This window comes from Salvelinus fontinalis, chromosome 18 (genome assembly GCF_029448725.1).
Source record: "Salvelinus fontinalis isolate EN_2023a chromosome 18, ASM2944872v1, whole genome shotgun sequence".
NCBI classification, from domain to species: Eukaryota; Metazoa; Chordata; class Actinopteri; order Salmoniformes; family Salmonidae; genus Salvelinus; species Salvelinus fontinalis.
Window position 1 is genome coordinate 32,080,998 of NC_074682.1, and position 11,815 is coordinate 32,092,812.

The window sequence follows — 11,815 nt, forward strand, 5'->3', positions numbered from 1 at the left end:
TTTAAAGCAAGAGGCACAGAAGCCAAAACAGATATTCAATAAAGTTGATTCTTACTTCTCATATAGGGACTTCTAAAGTGCAGTTCCTCTGATGTTCTTTGTGGGTTTTCAGTGTTTAAAGTCCCAAGTGCTTAATTCAGTCTTTTGTGAAATAATTGTACACTTGTTTCTCAAGCCTATTCAATAACACTATTCAAACAATGACTGGATATATGTCTTCTATATGTCCTCTTGATTTCATCCTCTTAGTCCTTAGTCAGTAAAATTCTAGACAGTGTCTCTGCTTAGGTTTCATCTTTGTGCTCTGTCAGCTGTGTATAATACTTCCTTAGACTTTCCCCATTGAGGATATAAGCTTGATGGCATCCTGGTCTCTTGAAAAAGGATGTCTGCTGTCACAGCTACTTTGGCTTTGATTGCGAAACAGAAAAGCCTTAACCATTGACAGACTAAATGAGCGCAAACGCACAAGAAAACCTTTAAATCCACATGGGTTTAACATAAGGTTTCATTAGGGTCCATTTCACTCATGTGCAGAGTGATGTTCAATTATATCATCTTGAACGCTTTTATAAGATACTACTTTTAAGATAAACATAACAATGCAAGTTATGGCATGCTATTGCAAATTGTGTCCGTTTGACTAACTTTGAAAATGTGTATTGCTTTATGGAAAAAAACTGTCATTGGTTGTGAAACATGGATAGCCCCTCTCCCTTGGGCTGTGGGAGTGTGGGTCATGAAATGATCTTGTTCATTGTTTTAGTATACCCATTCCAAGTTTCTGTCAGAGAGGTAATGGTGTTATTTAAATAACATTTATTTACTAACATTTCCCTCAAACTGACTCCAGACATTCATCTTTCACTCCATTTGAAACATTGAAGGCAGTCTACTGGCATGGGAAGTATTGTGTTTCAGTGTGTTCACAGCCAGACCGTGTATGTCTCTGGGGGGAATTTACAAAGACGGCAGGCAACTGTGCAGTCAGAAAAATAAACCACCCCCAGTGTGCACCTAATGTAATACAATTAACATTAATATCAAGTGAAGCAACATGTTATGAGACCTTGTTCACATGGATAGCTGGTAAATGAGAACTATAGTAAAGATTCAAAAATTGTTATGAAGGTTCTAACCAAATGGCATGGTAATAAATGCAGGTATGCTGGCGCTACAAAGTGTTTCTGTGGGAATGAGGTGCATGTTAGGGTAAATACTGTAGATCCTATAAGTATTCTAATGAGAGGGAAGGAGACAGGAACACTTGAGGATGAGTCTCCTGACCTCTTACTGGAAAACGTATAGGAATACTATGGACTGAAAGGGGATATCTTGGCCGTATGTATGTATGTATCAAGTGTCTCAGCGTATGAGTGCTGCACTAGGATCAGGTCCCCCCTGTTCGTGTAATCATATTCATTTTGATCTAAAAGGCTAAACGGATCCTAAATCAGCACTCCTAGTCTGAGAATCTTAATACATATGGCCCCCGGCCTTTCCTGACACACCCGATGCAGCAGGTAGGAACGTATCCAGAAATGATGTCAAAAGTCATGTCAGATCTGCTGCAATTCTGTCAAAAGGTGTTATAACACCTTGGGTGCTGACTAGATAATTGTTTTACCTTTAATTTATAATGGGAATATAATTGATATGATACTTCATTATGGAGAAGCCATCCATAAGTTTGACTGAACATTATATATCTACCCGATATGTCCTTACCTACAGTTGAAGTCGGAAGTTTACACACACCTTAGCCAAATACATGTAAACTCAGTTTTTCACAATTCCTGACATTTAATCCTAATAAAAATTCCCTGCCTTAAGTCAGTTAAGATCACCACTTTATTTTAAGAATGTGAAATGTCGGAATAATAGTAGAGAGAATGATATATTTCAGCTTTTATTTCTTTCATCACATTCCCAGTGGGTCAGAAGTTTACATAAACTCAATTAGTATTTGGTAGCATTGCCTTTAAATTGTTTAACTTGGGTCCAACGTTTCAGGTAGCCTTCCACAAGCTTCCCACAATAAGTTGGGTGAATTTTGGCCCATTCCTCCAGACAGAGTTGGTATAACTGTGTCAGGTTTGTAGGCCTCCTTGCTCGCACACGCTTTTTCAGTTCTGCACACACATTTTCTATAGGATTGAGGTCAGGGCTTTGTGATGGCCACTCCAATGCCTTGACTTTGTTGTCCTTAAGCCAATTTGCCACAACTTTGGAAGTATGCTTGGGGTCATTGTCCATTTGGAAGACCCATTTGCGACCAAGCTTTAACTTCCTGACTGATGTTTTGAGATGTTGCTTCAATATATCCACACAATTTTCCAACCTCATGATGCTATCTATTTTGTGAAGTGCACCAGCCCCTCCTGCAGCAAAGCATCCCCACAACATGATGCTGCCACCCCTGTGCTTCACGGTTAGGATGGTGTTCTTCAGCTTGCAAGCATCCCCCTTTTCCCTCCAAACATAACGAGGTCAAGGCCAAGCAGTCCTATTTTTGTTTCATCAGACCAGAGGACATTTCTCCAAAAAGTAAAATTTTTGTCCCCATGTGCAGTTGCAAACCGTAGTCTGGCTTTTTTATGGCGGTTTTGGAGCAGTGGCTTCTTCCTTGCTGAGCGGCCTTTCAGGTTATGTTGATATAGGACTCGTTTTACTGTGGATATATATACTTTTGTACCCGTTTCCTCCACTATCTTCACAAGGCCCTTTGCTGTTGTTCTGGGATTGATTTGCACTTTTGGCACCAAAGTACGTTCATCTCTAGGAGACAGAACGTGTCTCCTTCCGGAGCAGTATGATGGCTGCAGTGTCCCATGGTGTTTATACTTGCGTACTATTGTTTGTACAGATGAACCTGGTACCTTCAGGTGTTTGGAAATTGCTCTCAAGGATGAACCAGACTTGTGGAGGTCTACAATTTTCTTTCTGAGGTCTTGGCTGATTTCTTTTGATTTTCCAATGATGTCAAGCAAAGAGGCACTGAGTTTGAAGGTAGGTCTTGAAATACATCCACAGGTACACCTCCAATTCACTCAAATGATGTCAATTAGCCTATCAGAACCTTCTAAAGCCATGACATAATTTTCTGGAATTTTCCAAGCTGTTTAAAGGCACAGTCAACTTAGTGTATGTAAACTTCTGACCCACTGGAATTGTGATACAGTGAAATAATCTGTCTGTAAACAATTGTTGGAAAATGTACTTGTGTCATGCACAAAGTAGATGTCCTAACCGACTTGCCAAAACTATAGTTTGTTAACAAGAAATTTGTGGAGTTGTTGAAAACGAGTTTTAATGACTATAACCTAAGTGTATGTAAACTCCCGACTTCAACACTATCATCCTAGCTGAACACTTGATTGGTCATAAAATACTTGTGTTTCAGATTAAACCTTTAAAAGCTTCACTCAGAGCAATAATTTAACAATTCAGACTGATACTCACTGAAAATCATATAAATGAATTTCTTGAATTTGTTGAAGTGTAAACAGAGTCGACCCAAACTCTGTGTTATACTTTTTATTTACAGGAGTGGATCGTCTCTATGACAACATAGAAGATATGATTGGGTATCGTCCCTGGCCAGTGATTAAGTACTGTTGGCTTTACGTCACCCCTACAGTCTGTTTGGTGAGTGGTTGGCTCACTGCTTTGTCAAAAATCCTTCTTTAAGGAATATATACATTTCTTAAAAAAATACTGTAATATTATGGTTTTAATATGAATGATATTATCTCATGCAACATGCCTAAAAAACAATACAAATCCTTAACAATTCACGATAGAATGACATGCCTATGTTATTATTTGTTTCTCTTCAGGGTACATTCATATTTTCCTTGGTACAATACAAGCCCCTAAAGTTCAACAAAACCTATTTGTACCCTGACTGGGCATATGCATTGGGGTGGTTCCTGGGGCTCGCCTGTGTGGCTCTGGTGCCTCTGTGGATGATCTGGAAGGTCTATCGGTCCAAATTGACAGTCTGGCAGGTAAGACTACTGTCAATGGTGGTAGTTGATACAATGCTTAGATACAATATTCATGAGAATACGAAAGCGGTGAGGAAATGCCATCTTCCTGTGCCCACGGCATACATTGCTTGGTAAACTATTTACAAAGATTACAACCTAATAACGTAGAACCATAGAAATAGGGATTTATACTTCAGTAATGACTTTGGGCTTACCAAAAACGAACATTTTGCAAAATCACAGAAATGTAATTTAGATTGTTTGGATTTATTACTCTTCTTTGATCAGAACTGTGAAATGCATGTTATTGGATTTCTGTTTTTATCGACGACCTGCTTTCACAGAGCCTAAAACAGCTATGCCGCCCAGAAACCAACAAGGCCCTCAACCAGAAGCAGCAAACTCCTGAACAGTGCCCTCTGAACCCAGATTCCATTCTTAATCCAACTGCAAATCATGAGTACAAGGGAAGTGGCATAGTTGAGCTAGAGATGCACACATGACATCTTGCTAATTTGAAAACATGATACATAGTACTTTTGATATATTTTCAGTGCCCAATTAAACAGTCCATACGTAAGTATTGTATATTTGAGGAATATATGCAAATAAAAAAAATTGTATTCATTTTGTATTTTTTTTCTCCAGATCTCAGATATTGTATTGAGGTAATTTATGTCTTACCTCAGCTATTCTACCTATACTGTATATAGGACCCACCTTAGTGGTGGATGGCAGCCATATTTTTGGGATAGGACTTTTATAAATGTTATTTGCACTGTGAGTTTTCAAATACTTTTCTTTTCAAATACTTTTAAGATGTGAAATGACTACTATGTAGATGGTGACGATATAATTATGGGGTATGTTTTAAAGGTTATTCTAAATTGTTTTAAATGTGCATACAGCAAGCATTGATTAGCAACTTAGAAAGTTAAGCAGGAACCAAGATAGTAGGATTTGAGAAACCAAGCTGAAATTGATGAGAGAAAATGGATAAGCAGCAGGAATTGAGCATCCAAGGTAGTAGACTGTTTCTGGGCATCTGAAGGAAACATTGGCAGTATTCTCCTCAGATGTGTCAAGTCAGTATTTAACAGGACAGTCCTTCTGGTGGTAATTTTGCAGGAATTCACCAAAGGCATAAAAGCAGCATATCATCCCTCAAAGACAAGGTCTTATGGAACTCTATGTATGGAAATCCACATCTTATGGAACTCCAGAAGCACATTAAGTGAAGTTCAATTCCCTGCAGGACACAAATAAATTATCCAAACATTAGCACCTTGGATTTGACAGATAAAGATAATTGTCCGAATAACGCCCCAATTATTTAGTTAGTATATTAAATGACAGACATGATATGATGTGGAAAGGTGCGAAATTATGTCGTTAAACTGTCAATTGCAATTATCGTGAAACTGATCTGATTAAGGTATTTTGTAATACTCTTTTGTAACTCTGTTATGATGTAACAGTACTCTGCTTGCGTTGTGTACAATCAATCATCGACACGAACTCCAACTTTTGGCACCAGTCAATGAGTTTTATTCTGATAGGAACAGCACAAAATTGCACGTCATGCAATGCACGGCTCATCCAACTTTGTACAAAATATACGAACCCCCCCACCAGACACAATAAGTTGCTAGTATTAGCTGGAATTCTCTACAACAAAATGCACAACAAATATTCACCAAAAAACGCTGCATCTTATGTGTGATGTTCGAATAACATTTACAAACAAATTGATATAAATGATACATTTAAATCATCACTTGGGAGTATAAAAATCACTTTTGACGTACAGTGCTTTGCAACCAACAACTTACCGCTGGTTTGGTGCTTGTTCACTGGGACGATTCTAACTGAAACATCCTCCCTCGTAAGCAAGCTACGCAAACCAGCCAATAAGATGCCATGTAGAGTAGGTGAAGGCAAGACAAAACTAAAACCAAAAACCAATTGGCTTAACAATAAAGTGGCAAGGGGAATCACCAATATAACCCTGTTATAATGATACATTACAAAATTATTTTATAAAACAGTTTTATAACACTAGCCTTTGAATCAGTTATTTTCATTCTAAATATTGTTGATGATATCATCATTGAAAATCGGCCTTTAAACTTTTAACAATTTTATAGTGCAGTAATAACAGCTTTCTCCATTATTTATGGCTGCACTCATCCTGACAGTGTGTCACAACTTACATGTTCACACATGATTCCATATCAGACGATATTCTGGGTACATGCAAATTTGAGCAATTCTGGATGAACAAATGTTAGGCAAGGGAATCTTTTTTGTACTGGCTCAAGGTCTTTGTTTCAGTGTGTTATCACACCAGAGGCATAACAATAGTTGTATCTATGAATGCAATATCCTGAGATTTTCCAATATAATACAAAAGAAAATACATACGCTTTTCCCCTCAGGTTGCCATACTGATCATTTTTCACATCTGTTAAAGTTTCAAGTTTTAATGTCACATGCACAAGAACAGTGAAATGCCTTTCTTGCAAACTCAAAATACAACAATGCTATAATCAATAATAATGTAATACTAAAATAAAATAAAATATAAACGAGAAATGTGAATAACACAATAAGTAAGTAAGCATACTATATACAGGGTCAGTTCTAAAACCATATTTACAAAGTGCACGGATACTGGAGTGATGGAGGTAGATATGTATAGGGGTAAGGTGACTAGGCATCAGGATATAAGATAAACAGAGTAGCAGCAGCTTGTATGTGAGTGGGTGTGCGTGTAATGGCTTTCCTCCTCTTCAGACGAGGAGTATGAAATATCGCACCAATGTGCAGCGTGGTACGTATCCATAATATTATTTAATCGAGAATGAATACAAAATACAAAAGAACAAGAGAATAAATGAAAACCGAAACAGTACCGTATGGTGCAAACACGAACACAGGAAACAATCACCCACAAAACACAATAGAAAACAGGCTACCTAAATATGGCTCCCAATCAGAGACAACGACTGACACCTGCCTCTGATTGAGAACCATACTAGGCCAAACACATAGAAATATAACAACAGAACAAAACATAGAATGCCCACCCCAACTCACGCCCTGACCAACTAAAATAAAGCCATAAAAAAAGGAACTAAGGTCAGAACGTGACAGTGCGTGTGTGCGTGTAGGGCCCTGTGAGTGTGCATACAGTACAAAAATCAAAAGGTAAATAAGGATGCAAGGTTAACTCAGATAGTCCATGTAGCTATTTTGTTAGTCATTTGTCTGTCTTATTGCTTGGGGATAGAAGCTGTTCAATAGCCAGTTGGTGCCAGACTTGATCCACCAGTACCGCTTGCCGTGCGGAAGCAGAGAGAATAGCCTATGGCTTGGGTGGTTGGTTGGAGTCTTTAACGATTGTCTGGGCCTTTTGGATATAGATGTCCTGGATGGCAGGGAGCTCGGCCCCATTGATGTACTGGGCTGTCCGCACCACCCTCTGTAGCGCCATGCGATCGAAGTCTGCGCTATTTCCATAAGGCAGTGATGCAGCCAGTCAAAATGCTCTCAATGGTACAGCTGTAGAACCTTTTGAGGATTTGAGGGCTAATACCAAACTTTTTTAACCTCCTGAGGGGGAAGAGGCGCTGTCGCACCTTCTTCGCGACTGTCCGCGTGTTTGGACCATTTTAAGTCTTTAGTGATTTGGACATCGAGGAAGTGTTAGTCATTGTTTCAGGCTACCGCTGTAGTCCACAAGGTCATGTGTGTGCACACCTCTTACAGTACAGGACCTTAATACCATGTCATTCACAAGCACAGACATTGATTTGAAGCAAGGATTTATACATGACTTTAATCCAGCCAATCATTAAGTGAAAAACAACTAACTATGTGCATACCATCCAGCCAATGTACTACCACGGCTCTTAAAACACACCTTTTTATCTTTGCTTTTCCTTAGGGTGCTTTTTAGTTGTTCAGGTTGTATTGTTATTCTTTAGTTTTTTATCCTCTCATGTTTGTTGTGTAGTAAATATTTCAGTTTTTATTTAAATAGTTTAAAAACATTTTTCCCTGTGAGGCACATTGTGTTACATTCCATGTTTTAAATGTGCTGTATAGCTTTATTTGATTTGATTATACAATACAACCTTGTCCCCCCAAGCGTTAGGAAGCAGGGGCTTAGCAACACAGTTGCTTCAATCACTTTAGTCTGGCAGGCTTCAAGTACCCTGTGGGTCCAGTAAACATTATCTAAGCATTTCCAAGAACCATCATAAGAAGACATTGATGAAATGAGAGTCATGGCACTGTGGGAAAATAGTCTTTATGTATTTTTTCTGATGTCTAAGTTTCATAATGCCGTCTCATCTTGCTGTCGCCAGGATTTAATACCCAGATTGCATCCCAAATGGCACCTATTCACTATAGCATGCACTACTTTTGACCAGAGCCATCTGTGCCCTGGTCAAAAGTAGTGCACTAAATAGTAAATAGAGTGCTGTTAAGGACGTAACCCCAGTTACTTTGATGCAACATAAGCCGCTGGCTGCACAGTAGGGGTCCACGGTCCAACCAGTCATCTTGTGATGACAACCCTAAAATTGACGTGGCCAAAATGATTTGTGTTACTTAATTTATAATGCTATATGGGTCACTTTTGACAACTATATATGTTTTTTTGTATTATTTTATTTTCAATCGAATTTACATTTGAAATTGATGCCAAATTGAAATGTATCAGATGATCAATTATGGTCTAGTTTTTACTTTATAAAACTTCTTTTTCATGTTTGTGTGTGTGAGTATATATATGTGCATGTGTGTGTGTGTGAGTGTTCACCATGTCATATAGTATGAAAATGCATAGCATAGCCCACCTTCCTCAAGTGTAAAGACTCAATCATTCTGTAAATTGAAATTCAAGGTGGAGGAAAACATGTTTACTCCATCCAGGCTTTACATGCTGTACATACATGCCAGTATTTCAACACATTGATGCAATTACTACTACCATTCATTACTACCATTCATTGACTCCATCCACCAACCAACCAACACTTTCCCATTGCAGTGCCCTTGATTTACCTCAACACTTCAAGGTTTTGTAATAATAAACCTACAGCACTTCATTTATGAAATCTGTTTCTCTTTATTTGGATACTCCCCTATAGATGGTCTACAGATTCTTAAGCTATCAACAAACGATTAACTGCTACCTTTTTGATACAACAACTAGCTGGGTTACAGTTTGGGTTAGAGTAAGATTAGGGTAAGAGTTAAGGTTAGGGTTGCATTTAGGATAAGGGTTAGGGTTAGGGTAAGGGGATAGTTGGAAACCATCTATTTGGGTCTATCAAAGTAAAGTGTTACCATTTAGTCTATAGTATATGGTATAACCCTGGTATAACCCTGCTGCTGTTCAAGGTCTAATTAAACAAGGCAAGCAGCTCTCTTCAATCACACTGGTCACATTACATGATTCATTCAGATATTTAGGAAGACCGACATGAGGCAGGAAACAGTTGATGAATAAGTACTTCTATTTACAAACAAGCACAAATAATCTAGCTGGAATTTGTGAATTCTTAGGCATTTCTGCTGAAGCTGTATATAAAGTATGTAGAAGGCTCTCTTTTCAAGAAAACAAAAAAATGTAAGCCGTGTTCATGTTAGCATAAGGTTTTCAGAACTGGGCTCTGATCATTATTGTACCTTGTTTTGAGGAGATGACCCTAAAAAAAAACATACTTATGGATTCACCTGCTGCTCATGATCATGTCATCTCCATCTTTTCATTCAGATTTCATGTATCATTATCATAATAATAATCATAAGCATTATCACCACCATTATCATCATCATCACAATGAAGCTTACTCAACCACTGAATAATTCAACAAATTCTAAACTTTCCGTAGTCTAGCCTGTCAAGATCCTTTTGCCACAGTTCACTTGTTCACCTGTTTGAAAGAACTCATGTACACTAAATTGAAAAGGAGGACAAGTACTTTTATTGACTGGGTGCTCATTCACTCTCTTCAGGCTCATTAGTTACTAATGGGGCCCTAGCTGAGGCTCCCTGTGCCGAGGTTAAAGGTGCAGCTAGGACTTATTGCTCCCAGGGTGAAAGTCTGTGGTCTTAACCCTTCAACACATCAGTAATACTGTACATACCCAAAGAACATGAGACAAACACGACACATGAGACAGACAGCACACAAAACAGGCACAGCACATGAGACACACAATAAAGACCCTGGTTCAACCAGACTTTGGTTCAAATACATGTGTACTTGAGTATCTAGTATTTAAAATACTTTTTCTGTGTATTTGAGTATTTTCAAATACATAGCCCAAAACAACTACTTTTATTTGAGTATTTATATGGTTATTTGTTTTTAAAAATGAATAGTCTGCCAAATTGTATTTGACAGTATATTCAAATACTTATTTCAAATACTATTTTCTACCCATCTCAACCCATCCTTCGAATGTTTTTTTCATCTGCATACTGTAAAAGAGTATCAATGTATTTCTGAGAACACTGTACTCTATGTAATACAAGGAATACAAAGGCTCCTGGTTAAGGCTCATTTAAGCCTGGTGCCCTAACCCCTGTCTGTCTTCTCTGTCTGCACCTAAGGTGGTCTCAATATCCAGCCTGCTACTCACAGAGCTGAGGTCAGCTGTAGTTTCACAGCCCACCCCTACATACATAAATACCAATGGTATTTCAGGCTGGCCCCCCCATGGTGCTGGTATCTGGAACCTCAAGATGTAGGCCCTTGATGAACTCAAACCCTAGAAGGCATTGGCATGATAATGGACTTGAGGCCCAACCAAGGTCAGGACTTCAGGAATTATGTGTTTTCAATTTTCAGTTACATGTTTTCCCATCACTAGGACTGACATAGAGAAGTGGACTTCGCTCTATGTTTCGCTAGTTTCTAATGTAATGGGCCCCAGCTCCCCAGGGGGCCCCCACTGACTGATTCTGAATGCAAATGTGATGATTAAAAGCTTTATAGGGCATACACATTGCACAATTGCCTGAAATGAAATACATATGAAATGGGGGGGGGGTCCCTTTTGAAGATAGAGGGACCTTATACAAATAACTAATTATGTCTGCATGTGCATAAATATAAAACACAATGTCTTTGTGATGTCTACACGGGACTTTGTGATGTCTGCAGAGCACAGGACTTTGTACAGTAGTAGGATAAGCCCAATGCCTTGTTATTATAGTCTGGTTGTCCAAGGCTAAGATATAAGCACCCTCTTCTGAATGTACACCAGACCAGAATCTGTTAAAATGATTCCTTCTATACAGAGAAGGAATATCAAAGACGTATCAATATCTATATCAAAGACACTAACTGTAATACAAAATATCAGTATTATCTGTAATTCCTTTAATGTCACTGAGAGTTGTAAACCGTATAAATTAGGAAATTAACCTGTTTCAACAAGAATTGAAAGTCAGTTATCCTATATTGGAATTGTACAATGTGTTATTCTGTGTAGCTCTGCTGAAACATCAGTCTCTCCCAACCCAGCTGAGAGGATCACAGTCCTGCAGGCATTCTTTTGGACACTAAAAGTGCAGCTCTCATTCAAATATCTGGATCTCGTGCTAGCTAATGAATGACTTGTCAGCCCTCATGTCTTTGCATCCCCCTTCAGGCAGAAGCAGCTGGAATCTTGACAGTGCTGTTATCCATAAAAGCTCCAGCAGCAGCAGACAATTGCACCAACCACTGACCTCCAGGCAGGAATTCAACAGACTCGACTAGCAGTACTCGCCTTCGGACCCTCTCTCTCTCACTCAC

At 38.7% G+C, this 11,815-nt stretch overlaps 1 protein-coding gene and 1 long non-coding RNA gene across 4 annotated transcripts in view; one reads left to right on the plus strand and one right to left on the minus strand.

Moving 5' to 3' along the window:
• The window catches only part of LOC129815303 (sodium- and chloride-dependent GABA transporter 2-like), a 45,589-nt gene extending 33,810 nt beyond the window's left edge, over positions 1-11,779 (plus strand). The window contains exons 13-15 of one of the 3 annotated variants that reach the window (XM_055868983.1): positions 3,548-3,648; positions 3,840-4,010; positions 4,337-4,619. In XM_055868983.1, coding sequence (XP_055724958.1) covers positions 3,548-3,648; positions 3,840-4,010; positions 4,337-4,495 — 431 coding nt within the window. In that variant the 3' untranslated portion in view covers positions 4,496-4,619. Of the gene's footprint in view, positions 1-3,547; positions 3,649-3,839; positions 4,011-4,336; positions 4,620-10,626; positions 10,828-11,669 lie in introns of those variants that run through there. The other 2 variants (XR_008753407.1, XM_055868985.1) reach the window with 2 other exon arrangements.
• LOC129815308 (uncharacterized) lies at positions 3,839-10,629 on the minus strand. The gene is made up of 2 exons (XR_008753408.1): positions 5,825-10,629; positions 3,839-5,241 (listed from the first exon to the last, which is right to left on the minus strand). It is a non-coding gene; the product is annotated as an uncharacterized LOC129815308 (long non-coding RNA).
• Positions 11,780-11,815: the final 36 nt, after the last annotated feature.